The following is a 17,609-nucleotide window of genomic DNA, read 5'->3' on the forward strand; positions in this document are numbered from 1 at the left end:
GACCTAAGATCCCAGCAAGGTGTCTAGGTCCTTACTCCTAACTAGACAGAAAATAACTGATTTGCTGAGGCAGAGAGAGAGAGGATATACCCTCTGGGACTGCCCCTAGGGTGTGGCCAGAGCTTTTTAATTTCCTGTCTAGTCCTGCTCCTGCGGAGGTAACATAACCCGAAGGTGGTGTATCACCGAGGACTACGTCTGTCGATGAGCGCTAGAGAAAGAAGTTTTATGGGAAGCAGAGTAACAGGAGTATGAGCGGTCTGAGGCGTGAATCCACCTCCAGACATCCGTGAGGCCAGTAGCCTGAGCTCATGCCCCCAAGTCACCAGAATATAGTTTCGGCAAACGGGTCTAAATCTGGGGACAAAATGGCATTAAAGTCACCCATTACTAACAGTTTGGCTGGGGAATATATGGCAACCCGCTCCAGAAACGCATGCAATACAGCAGGGGCAAAGGGAGGAGGAATATATACATTAGCTATTACATATCTCTGACCCCAAAACATGAGCACCACTAAGACATGTTTGTCGAAGGGGGTCAGTGTGTACCGATTCAATTACGCATGGGAAGGATTAGGTAATTAAAACAGAGACCCCTCTAGCAAACCTAGAGTAGGTGGCATGGTATGCTCTCTGAACTAATGGCCTCTTTAGAGCCAATAATTTGCTGTCCACAAGATGTGTAGCAGGATTGGAGGAGTATGTAAATTTAGGTATTGGAAAAGGAGAACCCGCTTAAATTTTGAATTTAATATACGGACCTTCCATGACAGGACCCTAAACTCGTCTTATTTAGGGGGGGGGGAGGGGGGGATGGATATGGCTATGTCGGAGTACAGGATTATCTTGTGTGCAGCAAAGCAACTAGAGGTACACACCAAAAAGTATATTCAAAACAACAAAACAGGAAGATCATTAGACCAATGCGCAGCTACGCATACCCTGCCCATGCCAAGGCCTCTCCGAGAACTGAAGGAAGAGCTGTTGGTTAGGGCTTAGACCCCAAACAGTAACTATAACCATCAATAAAAGTCTTGTGAGACGTGGTTTGAACTGCAGTAAGGCTGAAAGCTGGTAGATGAGATGAGATGAAACAAGACAAAAGAAAAACTTCTTCAGCCACCACAATATGCAAGGATGTCCACTGGGTAGTACAGGGCTACCAAGCTAATTTGGCGGGAATCCAGCCAGTCAGATGCATCCGCAGCAGTTTTGAAGAATCAAACACAGTCACCATCTATCACTCGGAGTTTGCTAGGAAACAGAAGACTAGATTTCAAACCTATTTTTTCCAGATACATTTGCTGATCTCAGTATAGGTTCATTATTCTGAAAATAGTAGACAAATCTTTAGAGGCAGCTTTTCACAGATTGGTGAACCTCTGCCCATCCTAACTTCCGAAACACACTAACTCTCCAAGATGCTCTTTTTCTACTAAATCTGGTTACAAACCAATTAACCTAATTAGTTGCAAAATGTTCTTCCATCTCTTTCTTGTTAGTACCACTTATGCTAGCCATACACTAGCCGAAAGATCATTCGAAAATCTGTCATTTGGTCCGTTCATTTGTTTTTAGTCCAGTTAATGGGCACAAACAGAAAATCAGTTTTAACTTTTCACAGCTAAAAAAAAAATCGAAGAAGCAGTTTGGAAAATTTTGCCGAATGAACGATAAATTGAAAGGTTAATGTATATAGATGAGCTCTAGCTAAAAAAAAAAAAATAATTTAAGCAACAGGCAGCATGGATTCAAGAAAGAGACAGGAGTTGTCAAACAAACCGGATTTCTTTTTGTGAAGAGGTAAGTAAAACCTTGGACAGAGGGGTGGCTGTGGACATAGTATACTTGGATTTTCCAAAAGCGTTTGACACAGTTCCCAACACAAGGCTAATGAGTAAGGTTAGGTCTACAGGCTTGGAAAGGTATATCCCGGGTAACTATAGGCCGGTCATCCTAACATCAGTAGTCTGCAAGATTTTGGAGGCGATGTTAGGAGACTATATACAAGACTTTCGTAATGAAAATGATATTATTAGTAGTAATCAGCATGGATTCATGAAAAATCGTTCTTGCCAAACCAATCTATTAACCTTCTACAATGAAGTGAGCAGCCACCTAGATAAAGGTAAGCCTGTGGATGTGGTGTATCTGGACTTTGCAAAGGCCTTTGACACCGTTCCCCACAAACGCTTACTGTACAAACTAAGGAAGATGGGTATGGACCATAAGGTGAGTACCTGGATAGAGAACTGGCTTCAGGAGAGAGTACAGAGGGTGGTGATTAATGGGGAGTACTCGGATTGGGCGGGTGTGGAAAGTGGGGTCCCCCAAGGTTCTGTCCTGGGACCAATCCTGTTTAATTTATTCATAAATGATCTAGAGGAGGGGATATCTAGTACAATCTCAGTATTTGCGGTTGATACTAAACTAAGCATGCCAATATCTTCTATACAGGATGTGTAAACCTTACAAGCAGACCTGAACAAAATAATGGGGTGGGCAACTACATGGCAGATGAGGTTTAATGTTGAGAAATGTAAAGTAATGCACTTGGGCGCCAGAAACACAAAAGTAAGCTACTCACTGGGGGGGAAACCTCTGGGTGAATCTAAGATGGAAAAGAACCTGGGGGTACTGGTGGACAACAGTCTTGGCAGTGGCATGCAATCCCAAGCCGCTGCAAGCAAAGCCAACAGAATACTGTAATAAAGAGGATTCACTCCAGAAATAAAGAAATTATTCTACCACTCTACAAGACTCTGGTCCGGCCACATTTGGAGTATGCTGTCCAGTTCTGGGCACCGGTCCTAAGGAAGGATGTGCTGGAACTGGAGAGTCCAGAGAAGAGCAACAAAAATAATTAGGGGAATGGAGGGCATCGACTATGAGGAAAGACTACAAGAACTGAACTTATTCTCCCTGGAGAAGAGACGATTGAGGGGGGATATGATATCAATGTACAAATACTGTGCTGGTGACCCTAGCATAAGGAACAAACTTTTCAGAGAAAGGGAATACAATAAGACACGTGGCCACTCACTATAACTAGAAGAAAAATGCTTTAACCTTAAACTACGTAAGGGGTTCTTCACTGTCAGAGCAGTAAGGATGTGGAATTCTCTTCCACAGGCAGTGGTGTCAGCGGGGAGCGTCGATAGTTTCAAAAGACTATTAGATGGGCACCTTAAAGACCACAACATACAGGGGTATACAATGTACGGTTAGCAGCAAACACACACACACACATCATAGGTTGAACTGGATTGACTGATGGTTTTTTTTTCAACCTCACAAACTGTAATGTAACTATGTAACTGTTAAGATGTTCTACCCTATAATTTTAACCCACTGCTGTTAAGTAGGTTGCTGAGGCCAAGTTTATTGTGCCCAAAAGAAAGCCTGGTAGATGTTTGATTGTCGGGTTTATGAGTGAGATGCTCATGCTTTTCAGCAGTAGTGGGTGGGGGTCTTGTAGCAGGTTTTTAACATTATATCTGAAAGCAGAAAACCTTCATATCCAATTGTATACCACCTTCTTCAGATAAAAAGCTCTAATTTGGTGGATATTAAAGACATTTTAGACTTAGTGACAATCGCAGCATAGACAAACTATTTAAAACTGCTGTTAGTAGTACATTCGATTAAATAGAAATACTATTCCAGTAATAACTAATATGCAGGTTGAGTGACCCCCAAGTTGATGATCTAAAATCAAAATGGCTTTGACTAACTAGATTATAATATACTTTCTACAAACAGCAGCCACCGGGAACCACTCAGCAACGGTTATAAGCGTTAACCCAGGGCTCAACAAACCCCAGACGCCAGGTCGAATTGGCAACTAGAATTAGCGGCCTGGTGCCTGGGCTACACTGCGGCAGGTGTCTTGTCCCCATGCGGCCCCCGTCTGCCTAAGATGCTGTGCTGGCCGGTAATTAAAGCCGCGGCTTTGCAGCCTGCTGGAGCGAGGCACTTACAATCGGGGAACTGGCGCCCTCTTGTGGTGGCCCGGCCTGCCCTGCTTGTTCTCACTGCCTGCCTGTCTTTTTCCCAAGAGATGAGGTGTTAAAGATGTTGATGGCTTGATCTGGCGCCCTGTGCTTACCGGAGTGTAGACAGGAAGTGTGGGGCAGCTGGTCGAAACGACCTCAGTTCCGTTTACAACACCACACAGATGGAAACATTTTATTTTTTCTATTAAAATACTTTTATTATTTTTTCCATTCTCTCCTAGTCATGCCACACAGCCGAAGTCCCCTTTCACACAGGCTGTCTGATCAGGTTCACCTTTCAGTTGGACCTGATTGGACCCTCCAGTCTCCTCTATGGAGTGGCAGATGTCCGCTGACAACCGCTAAAACAGACGGATGGTGGTCCTACTTCCCATCCTCCTGACGGATCGAGTCAGATGGCATCTGAAGGAAATGGACAGGCAGTCCATTTCCAGACGTCTGCCTCATAGAGGAGAGTGGGACTGTGTCCATATTTGCTCTGCATAGCGAAGTGGACAAGATCTGTCATCCGTCTGCTCAGCTGGGATTAGCGGAGAAATCCCTGCTGAGCAAGCAGGTTCTGCTTAGCAGAGGTGCCCTTGTGAAAGGGGCCTAAAGTGGCATGATTTATTGGATCACTGGATCTCCTATCGCCTCCATCTTGCTACACTGTCCTTTCCTAGTGAGCAACTGCCCATCACACCATCAAGCCAAGTACTCACGGGCCAAATGCCGGGCAACATCAGCCGGTTCATTAAAAACTGGCTGCCATTCAGCCCGTGTGTATGGCAGCCGGCCTGACAGAAGCCAGCCATTTGCCATGCGTGGAAAAAAAAAAAAAAAAACTGGCTCCTAACTTTTTTAGCTATCTCCTAGATTCCAAGCAAATTTGTCAAGCCCTGTGTTAACCAACGTCCCTGAACCTGCTTATCTGCTTGCAATATTGAAATGCCAAACAACAAATCATTAAAAAAATCATTTTGTTAACAGACAAGCGTTAAAAGCGTTAGCTCTGCCCAGTTTGTTATTGCTAATCATTCAGTAGTCCCAAAATAAGGAGGGCTAGTCTTTTTTCACAAGAGATTGGGCAAAAAGACATAGGACAGCTCAGATACTATAAGAAAAGGACAGCTCAGATACTATAAAAATAAAAAAAAATAAAAAAGTAAACCGTTTTTTTTTATGACCTTCATAAAGTAAAGGCAAAATGTGCTATTATGTGAAAACTTACCTGCAAACGAAGGCCTCGTAACTGCTGAAGGCCGCATCCATCTCCAACTGTCTTCCTTCTGGGTCCCACGGACTCCGGCTGTGCGACTGGCCAAAGCCGAGTAATATCACTCACGCACATGCCGTCGGTCACGGCACCGGGCTCTGAAGAAACTACACTGGTGGCTGCTCCATCAGAGTGCATGTGTCGATGATGTCATCAGCTGCATAAAACAGTAAATATCTTCTAAACAGTGCACGTTTAGGAGATATTTACAGTACCTATAGGTAAGCCTTATCATAGGTACAAACAATCGACTGAAGTTTACTTCCTCTTTAACAGGTATTTTTCTTTCTTATCAATCATATAACAAAAGGCTTTCAGTAATATTTTTAACAGATCAAAAAGGGGCAAATAAGAAAAGTTCCCAAAAAAACATAACATTGGTCAAATCCTTATTTAGATCACTTACTTTATTTCAGGAAGATTTTTTATGTTTGCAAAAATATCAGATGATTCAGGGCAAAGTTTTTCCACCAATTCCAGCGGACCAAAGAACGATTTAGGTTGCCCAATAAAGCTCTTCTTAACTGTAAAAGAATAGTATTACTGTCCTTACAATTTAAATACTATAGTCACAATGTATTAAAAAACAAAAAATTATGTATCTTTATTTCACACCATAAATTGCACATAAACGTGCTGTGCGTTCCTGTGCAATTCACATGCAATCTGGGTGCAGTGCAATTTCAGCCCATTCCTTTGAATGGGTTAAAATTGCACTGGATCGCATAAAAAGTAGTATAAAAACGCACAGCAAATGGATTACATGCTACTACTTTACTATGAGATCCAGTGCAGAGAAACACACATCGTTTGCGACCTGCATTTGGGGCATCATTAGGTTAATGCTGACACCTGCTGCAGATAGAAAGTGCAGTGCATTTTGAACATGGTGCAGGAAACGCACACAGAACGCAGGTTTCCTGCTCCACATTCTGGTGTGAATTGGCCCTATTGTTCATACTGGTGCCTTCTGAAAACTTTAGCATTGCAATACTGACACTTTGAAGGAAATGTATCAAAACTGAAACAGACAGAATCTGGAGCAGCTGTTAATGGAAGCCAATCAGCTTCTAGCCTTCATTTTCAAAGCTTAAACTGAAGAAAACTTAAGCTAAAATCTGATTGGTTGCCATGTACAGCTGCTCCAGATTCCGTCAGCTCCAGTTTTGATAAATTGATTTCACCGCACTCTTCAGAAATTATAGAAATCTAAACTGTATATGTATAGTTGTATATAATTTCTGAGTGTGGTGAAATCACTTTATTGCGGCAGCAGCAATCTTTTTTTTTTTTTTTTAGGGAGCATAGAGAGAGGTTGCACTAATGGTTTTTGCTTTATTTTTTAGTTTTGATAAATTCCCTACAGGTCTTTGACAGAGGAACTGAAGTCCTAGTTGTAATGTTATTTTCTTCTAATGAGACACACGATGCAGCCCATCACACCACTTTAGTAACATTTATTACATTTAATACACAACTTGTACTAAAATATACAGTATACATGCAGCCTGTATGTTGTGCTGTATAATAAAAGATCAGACATCTTCATTGTGTTCACTTTACTGTATGCTGCATACATCTGCTCTTCATTTTACACTGAGTTTGTCATCGTCTACTCCTGTCTGTACAATGTGTTCTCTATTTTATATTATATATTTCACATGGTTCAACTCTATGCACTGTGCTAAAACATGCTGCAATCATTTTAGTATTGTAATAATAATAGACAGAAATTATTCATACCTGTGAAACAGGTTTTGAACAGTAATTTGCAGTAAAACAGTGTAAACATCAAATCAATTACTGTTTTGCCTTTCAGACATTTACCTTTTAATCCATGCTTTAAGCAATGTTCCATTATGCAAAAAAATTGTTGTAATGGTGGGTAATCAGAATCCACACTCCGACCTAGATTAAGAGCAGACTGGATCAGCACTTTTATGCTGATCTTCATCATGTTCATTAAGTTGGTACGTTCATCCATCTTCACGCCTATGAGAGATACATATATTTATTAAGATCTGCTGAACAGAAAGCAGCACCATATGTATGAGAAAGCTGTTGAGAAAGAAAAAGAGGTGGGACTAGAGTGCCCTATGTTTTAGGTTCCTGCAGCACTCTTTTAGACATCTAAAGGTTCATGCAAGTGCCTCTACCTACCTACATATTATGCATGGGCCTAATATACATCTTTTTTAATCACATGTAAAATTTTCCTTTTATCCCGATATAAACAATAGCACGCATCAAGGACCACCCTGTACCCCACTAAACAGATCGACATATGAGATAAATATACAAATAATATTAATAAATTACTTTACTACTGAAAACTTTTCTGGAAACCCTTTATACTGTATGTAATATGTATCAAATACATTGTGTAGGAATCATTTGTGCTGCTCTTCATACAAAAGAATGCAAAACTAATCCTAGTAACAAATTCCTTGGAGTTAAAACATGGTTAGCATTTCTACTAAAGGTTGCCAGCTGTAAACTTAAAAAGTGTATGCAAGTGTATTTTTCATGAATACAGTAGGGAAGGATTAAAACCCATGTCAGGAGACTTTTGATTTTTATTTGCTGACTGTGTACCATTAGGAAATATTTTTATACTTCCTGTCTCAGCGGAAGTTAGTAAAAAATGACGGCACAGTTAACTCTCTCCAACAAAATTTCCCCTTCAAAAGGCAGACGACTGCACTTCCTTACTTGGGCATACATCTCACCCCCCTATAGATAATTTATATCATAAAAACAATCCCCCCTATATAAGAAACTACAAGATCTCACCAGATGGACGTCTACCCCCCCCCCCCCCCCCCCATGGTTCGGTAGGCTGAATTCTGAATGGATGGACATTCTACCTAGAATTCTATATCTATTCCGTACCTTACTAATAATATTATGTCTGATTTGTGTATTTTTCAGCAGAAGGTTCTGAAATTTATTTGAAGGGACAAGAGACCTAGAGTGAACAGGCTCACGCTATTTCCCCTAAACTGAGGGGAGGTCTGGGGGGGGGGGGTCCCGGATATGACTAAATATTATTATGCTGCACAACTGGCACAATTGATACGCTTCCATTCCAAGCAGGTTAACCCATTATGGATACAGTTGACATCTTCCCACCTCCCCTCTACTCCAATTAGTCATGTGATGTGGCTGAAAGCCAGAGACGGACCAGGTATGCCCAACGCTGTCTTTTTCCTTGAGACTATGGAACAGATTGGCTAAAAGATACAGATTCAAATCTCCTTATACCCCAATGGCCCCTTTGTTGGGCAATCCAATGTTCCCCCCAGGTTCCCTCCAGATTTGAGTGGTGGAGGAACAAAAGTTTTCTCAGATTCATTGATTTCTGCGACCATAGAGGAATGCTATCCAGAAGTACGTTACAGGAAAAATACCTCCTCCTCACAGGGGAGCTAGATATTCTCAAATTATGCTTTTTCTGAACACTCTTAAACGCACTAGCGACTTAACCTCCTCAACCCCAATAGAATATTTGTGTGGCACAGTGGATAAACACACTGGCCACACATCAATGATATACACTATACTATACAAAGGGTCCTTGTAGAAACTAGAGGGAAAAAGGTGTTTCCAAAACAACGGACCCTAAAATGGCCCCATGGGGCCCGTGTGTGAGGACAGGATACACCCAATATGGGACTTTCTACATGTATTAGGACATTTGGAGTCTGGCACTAATTATGTTCTCAAATCAAAATCTTATAATAATATGTCCCTGATTGAGGCGAATTATAAAGTTTTCTTGAGATGGTATCTAGTTCCAGTCAGGTTGGCGCCCGCTGTCCAGGGGACCTCCTCCAGGTGCTTTTGTGGCTTGAATCTCCATTCCTGGTGGACGTGGAGCAAAGTAAGGAAGTTTTGGATATGTAAGATGCCTAATCGCATTTATTTTCACGGCAGCTAGGATATCCATCGCCCAATCCCGGAGGTCACCCATGGTCCCTTTTAATCTCCTAAAGGCAAAATTGACATGGATCATGATCATGATCAATGACCGTACGGTGGCTATCCTTCGGGACAAGCTGGCTAACCTTGACAAAACATGGAATACCTGGATTAAATACCTGTCAAAACTTCCCCTGATTTTTCCCTTTTACAAGATGGATTTAATTCTTAACCATTCTTGGTCCTGAGGGACCTAGTCACTCAATAGAAACTTTTTTTTTTTTTACTGCGACAGGTCAGCTCTGTCTGGCGAAACTATGTAACTGTTCCCCCCATTTGCCACAGGGGAAGCCGATCAGCGGGTCCAGTAGCCATGATTGCTTCCCATGGAGACAAAACGGCAGGCTGCCGTTGTAAACACGGCAGACTGCTGTTCTGTCAGTTATGAACACAGGAATCCTGTGTTGCTCTTATTTAGGAACACAGGTCTCTGTGTTCATGCAGAAAGCCCCCCCCCCCCAGCGACATCGCCCACCGCTCTTCCAGCCCAACACCATGCATCCCCCCTGCCCAATTTACCCATGCCCAAAAAGGGGCGGGGGGGACAGATGAGGGCACCAACTTAGGGGGAAACCCTGCAAAGGAGAAGGGGGAGGAAGGACACAAGAGGGGCCTACCATCCCTGGAAAGGAGGGGGGGGGGGTCGCGACCACCCCAGCAATTCCGCAGGAAAGGAGGGGGGACATTACTCACCATACCACCGTCACCAAGCACGCGTTACTCCCAGCAGTCCACCGCACCATCTTGGAAGGGAGGTGCTGCGGCCTGAGGTATGCTGCGACTTTGGTCGTGACTGTTGTCTTGACCAGGGCTGTGCGACCTTGCAAGGTGTTCCACTCGCCGGTCAGCCCCCGTCTAGTGGGGCTATGTCACGGCCAACCTAGCGGGGAGCTAATAGTTGGGTCACGCTCGTAGGCCAGACTGGGAAGACCGTAAGGATCTAGGATATCCAGCGAGTCGCCCACTCCGGCTGTTGATTGTAGTTCACACAGGAACAAAAATAATAAAGAAAAAGTAACAAATTCCATTTAAATAGGAAAAAAATGCCAGGACCGCAGATCCCAGCAGAGAAGCCCTACAGCAGGAAGTGATGATATACCCTCTGGGACTGCCCCAGGGGCGTAACCAAAAAGGTTTCCGCCTAGTCCTACTCCTAGAGAGAGAGTGTAAGCCCCAATGATCTGAAGACTTGAACATGTGTCTGTCAGTGAACTAAAGAGAAATAGCAGTTGAAGGCACATACAGTGCCTTGCAAAAGTATTCGCCCCTCTTGGCATTTTTTTGTGTTTAGTTGCCTCACAACCTGGAATTAACATGGATTGTTTGAGGATTTGCATCATTTATTTTCCAGAACATGGTAAAGAAATCAGGTGCGCTGCCCTAGTGCATATGTGCAACATACAAAATGATGCAAACAAATAAACCAAAAATGCAATAATAATGCAATCCTGAACTAACGGCAGGAGGAAATGGTCGACATACTTCCCTATCCGGGATGTAACCGAGTCAATGCCACTATCGGTCTCTCCCCGGTGGCTTTATGAGGCTCTTGTGGACCTTTGGTAGGTAGTATATGGTAGGAATTCGAGGTGCAAGAGGTATTAGGTGTTCTCCTTTTTACTTAAAATGCCATCCTTATGACCTTTGGACACAATGCTTTCCAACTGCTTTTTATAGCTCCAGGTAGGGTCCTTCTTTAGGATTTCATACGTGCTTCTATCAGACAACAAATTGTCCATTTCCTCCATGTAGGCCTCTTTCTTTAATAGGACTGTACCCCCGCCTTTGTCCGCTGGGCGGATCACCAAATCCTTTTTATCACATAGAGCTTTAATACCATTCCATAGATCTTTTTGTGGTTTAATGGAAGCATCTTTTTGTTCCAACTCCTTGAGAATAACATCTACTGTTGGTAATGCACTATTGCGGTCCCCTCTGTTGTGTCCCCTATTATTGAGGTCAACCAGACTAAGGAGTTACAGCAGCCAATCAGAGTCTAGTCACCTTTGGCAGGATCTTCTTTCGTCAGGCTTTCTGACTGGGTCTGTTCCGCTTGGACACAAGCAACTACATCAGCCATCCTAGAGTCCAGTAACCCCCGGCAGGACCACTCATCACCATAGAACCAGGCTTCTTGTTTGGCTTTTGTCCGGTAAGAGTCTAGGGAGCACGAGTGTGTCAGAGTGCCTTCTGTATTTCTGGGAACTTTTCTACCTGGCTGCATGACCTTTGGAGCGGTCATATTCATATATGCCCTTAACGTTTAACTTCTGGTAAGAGGCCAAGCTGGTGGTGGGACTTTGCACCTTCCGATCACAGTTCACCTTTCCCCAAGCTGGAAGTTTATGTCACCATTTTTTGCACTTTATTTATGGACTTATAACATGGACGTTTATTGCACATTGGTGTATCACTAGTCACCTTCTGGACATTTTTTGTTTTACATGAATTGCATACGTTTTCATTTTTTTGCATTATTATTGCATTTTTGGTTTATTGGTTTGCATCATTTTGTATGTTGCACATATGCACTAGGGCAGCGCACCTGATTTCTTTACCTATTCTACAACATACACTCTAAGGTAGCAGCACACCCTATATTGAATCAGCGCACTTTCCTACCCACCACATTTTCTAAAACATGCCCACAGCTTTGAAGATGTTTTTTTTTTTTTTAATTGTGAAGCAAACAATAGGACAAAATAACAGAAAAAGTGAATGTGCATAACTATTTACCCCCTAAAGTCAACACTTTGTAGAGCCACCTTTTGCTCCAAGTCGCTTTGGAGAAGTCTCTATGAGCTTGCCACATTTTACCACTGGGATTTTTGCCCATAGCTCCTTGCAAAACTGCTCCAGCTCCATCAAGTTGGATGGTTTGCGCTTGTGAACAACAATCTTTAAGTCTGACCACAGATTTTCTATTGGATTGATGACTGGGCTTTGACTAGGCCATTCCAACACAGTTTCCCCTTAAACCACTTAAGTGTTGCTTTAGCAGTGTGTTTGGGGTCATTGTCCTGCTGTAGGGTGAACCTCCGTCCTAGCCTCAACTCACATACAGGTTTTGCTCAAGAATATCCCTGTATTTAGCACCATCCAGCTTTCCCTCATCTCTGACTAGTTTCCCAGTCCTGGCTGCTGGAAAACATTCCCACAGCATGATGCTGCCACCACCATGTTTCACTGTGCGGATGGTGTTCTTTGGGTGATGTGAGGTGTTGGTTTGCGCCAGACATAGCGTTTTCTTTGATGGCCGAAAAGTTCAATTTTAGTCTCATCAGACCAGAGCACCTTCCTCCATACATTTAGGGAGTCTCCCAGATGCCTTTTCATAAACTCAAAACGTGCCATTTTGTTTTTTGCTGAAAGTAATGCCTTTCTTCTGGTCACTCTGCCATAAAGCCCAACTCTATGGAGCGTACGGCTTATGGTCGTCCTATGTACAGATACTCCAGTCTCTGCTGTGGAACTCTGCAGCTCCCCCGGGGTTACCTTAGGTCTCTGTGCTGCCTCTCTGATTAATGCCATCCTTACCCCGTCCGTGAGTTTTGGTGGGCGGCCGTCTCTTGGCAGCTTTGCTGTTGTGCCATGTTCTTTCCATTTGGTTATGATAGATTTGATGGTGCTCCTGGGGATAATCAAAGATTTGGATATTTTTTTATAACCTAACCCTGACTTATACTTCTCAACAACATTGTCCCTTACTTGTTTGGAGAGTTCCTTGGTCTTCATGCCAGTGTTTGGTTAGAGTTGCAGTCTCTGGGGTCTTTAAAAAAAAGGTGTGTATATGTAATAGCAGATCATGTGACACTTAGTGAAATGATGTCCACCTGTGTGCAATCTAATTGTGTGACTTCTCAAGGTAATTGGTTGCACCAGAGCTTTTTATAGGTCCTGTAGGGTCCGGAGCTTGTCCTCCGGCAGAAACACTTTTGCTTAAGCAGAGTCCAGAACCATTGCCAAATAGGGAAGATGAACCGAAGGAGACAAAGTCGACTTCTGTACATTGATGGTCCACCCAAACTCCTGGAGTGTCTGTACCGTAGTGGACAGATCGCGCAGCAGGCTCTGACTGGCACTCGATCTTAACAGGAGATCATCCAGATATCCCAAGACCGCAATGCCCTGTGCTCTCAGCAGGCCCAGAACAGGCGCCAGCACTTTGGTAAAGACCCTTGGAGCCAAAGCGAGACTGAAAGGCAGCGATACGAACTGATAGTGGTCCTCCGCTATGGCGAGCCGGAGGTACCGCTGATGACCCTCGAAAATGGGGATGTGCAGGTACGCATCCTTCAGGTCCATAGAGGCCAGGAATTCCCCTGGACTCAGGGAGGCCACCACCGAGCGGAGGGATTCCATACGGAACTTGCGAACGCGCACGAAGCGGTTCAGAGCTTTCAAGTCCAGGATAGCACGCACCTTGCCCTCCTTTCTGGGCACAGTGAACAGATTCGAGTAAAACCCCCGAAACCTGTCCCGATGAGGCACCGGGACAATCACCCCCTGGGTAAGGAGGTCCTGCACCGCTTGATGCAGGTCCTGTAGGCGCCCTGGGGTCAAATGAAGATTTGAGGGAAAGAATCTGTCCGCCGGCTGGGAAAGGAATTCGATCTTGTATCCCGATCGAATGATTTCCTGAACCCACCTGTCCGGAATTCGAAGCAGCCAAGGTTGGAGGAAACCGCGCAAACGTCCCCCCACCCTCGAAGCGGGTGAGGGCGTCCCTTCAGGCAGAGGCGGATTAAGCCGCCGCACCGGCATGGCCGGAATTTGCTTGCCCACCCAGGGCTTCTTCTGGCCACCTTGGCCCTTGAACGGTGTGCCCTTGTTTTGTGGATTAAAGGCACGAAAGGACCCCTGATTGGGTCTAAAGGCGGGACCCCGCTTGCCGAGAAAAGGCTTGTTCTTCGGATTCTGGGGCAGCAGCGTGCTTTTGCCCCCAGTGACTCCTTTTACCAAGGTATCTAAAGCCTCGTCAAAAAGGCGAGACCCTGCATAGGGAAAATCAGCCACCGTTTTCCGTGACGTCTGGTCAGCCGACCAGCTCTTCAGCCAGATCAGTCGACGGTTAAGTACCGCGACACTAGACAGGCGTGCAGCCAAAAGGGGCCTCATTCAAGGCCGCATCGCACAAATGCATGACCCCTTGATGAATTTGGTCCACCATGGCCAGTGTAGCAGGTGGGGCAGAATCAGACCCGAGAGTGCGTCTAAGCACCTTAGTCCAATCCGCCACCGCCTGAGCCACCACGACAGAAGCGAAAATAGGTTGGAGCATGGAACCCGCCACCATGTAGGCATGGCAGGCAAGAGACTCCAATCTCCTGTCGGTAGGATCCCGGAACACCGGGGTATCCTCAGCGGCAACCAAAGTAGCCTTGTTTAACACGGCCACGTGTGATCCACCTGGGGAGCCACACACCAGCGCAAATCCGTAGAAGGCGCAAAGGGGCAAAGCAGTTTAAACCTATTAGGCACCGGAAAAGGGCGTTTTAAACTGCGCCATTGTTCATTCACAGTGTGATGAAACTCAGCGGGGCAGGGAAAAACCTGCGCCGACTTGCGGGTCCTATGTGTACCAAAAGAGGACACAATGCCCGGAGGAGTGGGCTCATCCTCCAAATGTAGTGTTTCCTTTACAGAAGAAATCAATGCATCCATAGCAGCGCGTTCTTCTGGCGACCCCAGGGGAGAATCATCTACCCCCTCCACCTCAGACCCCAGCGGGTCCAGGGACGAGCGAGACCCTGAAAAGGGCACTCCAGCCACAGCAGCCACATCACCATCTGAATCAGAGGAAAAAGATAGTCTAGGCCTTTTTCTAGCAGCTCGTTCAGCCATCAGCACCTCCATTTTTGACACTAAAGTCGCCACCACAGCGGCCAAATTAGGTATAACGGGGGGTTCAGCAGAACTGGGGTCCCCCACCAAGGCTGGGGGGAATTTGCTGTCCTGAGATTCCATTGCAAAACAATGACAAAAAAGTACTGGCCCTTTAAAAGCGCTGCGGATTGTGCAGCCCACCGCTATATACACTGTGTACACAGACCCCCCCAAAAGGGACAAAACTGAGCTAGGAAGGATAAAACAGAGAGATATGGAAGCGACAGTCTGCAGAACCCCACAGAGTGTTACCACACCGATCGCTGCTCCAGAGGAAAAGGAAGTGAGGTCACCAGAGGCTGAACTATATGCTGCAAGGCTAAGGGAAAATGGCTGCCTATAGAAAGTAATGGGAGGCTTCGGCAAGATGGCCGCCGACATGTGCTCGGAACGATCGCTCTGCCACACACAAGATGGCGTCGGGTGGCGCCAAAACACTACATAGCAAGCTGTTGTAAAGCCCATAGTGAAGCCAGACATGCTGCCCACATCCATAATGGCGGACCGCGCGGTTTTTAGCTGCAGCGATCGCCGCACACACAGTCTGCGCCTCCCAAACACTGAAAGTGACACAGGAGAGGGGCCCCCAAAACCACACAGCGCAGCAGTGCACTAAAAAAAGACACCCGCAGGGATCCCCACAAACGCACAGACATGAGGGGACACACAGCAACACAGGACTGCCACCCCAGACAGAAAAGTACTTACCTGTACCGGATGGCGTGGGGTGCCTCTATTAAACGGAAAGCCTCTGTCCTCAGGTGACAGGGAATGCCGTCAGCCAAAACGCAGGACACTGCAGCATGCAACCGCATATGCGTCCAGTGAGGTAGCCACCTCACAGGCTGCATCCCTGCTGCGAGCAGGGATGAGTCGTTCATAGCGCCAGGGCGAACCATAGCCGAACGCTCGATGGCGGGCTGGGGATCCCTCTGACCCTCTGCCCTGGAGAGCCAGGGCGGCCAATCCGATTCCCAGCTCCGCAAAATCCATCTTCATCCGAAGATCTGACTAAAACGAAAGCTGACAAAATAAACAGCTAGTAAAGCAAAGAAAAAACTGACATTCTTGCAAATTAAAATCATAAGAAAAGATTAGAAGGCTGAGACTATAGCCCCAGCACAAGGAAGCCTATCTACTCCTAACGCTAGGCAGAAGACAAACTGAGTTGGGATGGCTTAATGCAGGGGGGGTATTGACCAGTGGGACAGCCCCCATGGGTGTGTCTATGCTAAAAGCTTTTGTTTCTAACAAGTCTTATGCCTAGCTACTCCTGCGGAGCGGAAGTCAATACCCATTGGTGAAGACTATTTGAGGGGCGGCGACTGTCGGAGGACGTAAGAGAAACACAACCTGCTGCGGGAAAAAAAAGGCCCTGTCCCTTTCCAAAAAACATACGGATGTGTACGTGACCCATAGGAAACCCATGTTAATTGTACTGTAGTGCGTTTCTGCAAAAACTGAAAAATGCCTAAAGGTATTATGAATAAATAATCCACAGTTTATGAAAAGGAACTAAAATGTTCAGGGGTGGGTGTAATCCAAAAAGCCAAGTCCAGCGATGTGTTTTTTTAGCATATAATTCTGTAGCTTTTTACAAAACTCAATCTCTATTTTTGAGATCATAACAAGTTTCCAAATAACAATTCTACATGGTTTCTTCCAGCAAATCTCACACAATGTGCTTACCTTTTGTTCTGTTGCAGCTTTAACCTTCACTCTTACTTCTGTAATCCTAATCTCTTCTGCCTTCTGGGTGAAGATTTTCTCCTGGGCCTAAGAAAAATGACAACTAGATTTGTAAACATTGTTACTCTGGGAGTAATGTACTAAAGGTGTCCCAACTACAAAATCAGTCGGTCTCCTAGTTACATTGTTACAAAGTTAGGTTACAAAGGACACAAAAGTCAATCTAGTTCAAGTAATAGAAAAAAAACATGCACATACAAATGGAAAATCTCCACGCACGCAATCTTATACCCACAGGAGAAAGGAAAAAAATAAAATAAAAGCATGATCCAATACGCTCCAGTAGGAGAAAAAAAATCTTTGTGACTCCCTAGGAGGCAATCGGATATTCCCTGGATCAGCTACCCTTGGTGCTAATACTTAACCACTTAACGACCGACCACCGCAGATACACTGCGGCAGGCAGCCGCTGCTGGGCAAAGTGACGTATGGGTACGTCACTCTCTCAGCCGCCTGTGGGGGGCGAGCACGCACCGCGCCCCCCGCTCGTTCACAGACATCCCCGCGCGAGTGACCGGCAGCTTCGATGTCCACCGGCCACTCGCCATCTCCCGCAGGAGAGGGAGAAAGGCAGACGGCTGATGTAAACACAGCCATCTGTCATTCTCCCTGGTGTAACTGCAGAGATCATACGATCCTGCTATGTAGGATCGTATGTCTCTGTGGTTACTTCACAAGCCACGCCCCCCCCACAGTTAGAATCACTCCCCTAGGGATACA

The 17,609-nt window shown here is 45.2% G+C and overlaps 1 protein-coding gene across 1 annotated transcript in view; it reads right to left on the bottom strand.

Moving 5' to 3' along the window:
* The window catches only part of RUFY1 (RUN and FYVE domain containing 1), a 372,133-nt gene extending 355,254 nt beyond the window's left edge, over positions 1-16,879 (bottom strand). The window contains exons 1-3 of the mRNA XM_082252884.1: positions 16,830-16,879; positions 7,101-7,265; positions 5,680-5,797 (exon numbers count right to left, since the gene is read on the bottom strand). Coding sequence (XP_082109010.1) covers positions 5,680-5,797; positions 7,101-7,257 — 275 coding nt within the window. The 5' untranslated portion in view covers positions 7,258-7,265; positions 16,830-16,879. The remainder of the gene's footprint in view (positions 1-5,679; positions 5,798-7,100; positions 7,266-16,829) is intronic.
* Positions 16,880-17,609: the final 730 nt, after the last annotated feature.

This window comes from Pelophylax lessonae (genome assembly GCF_965119305.1).
Source record: "Pelophylax lessonae genome assembly, chromosome: 4".
NCBI classification, from domain to species: domain Eukaryota; kingdom Metazoa; phylum Chordata; class Amphibia; order Anura; family Ranidae; genus Pelophylax; species Pelophylax lessonae.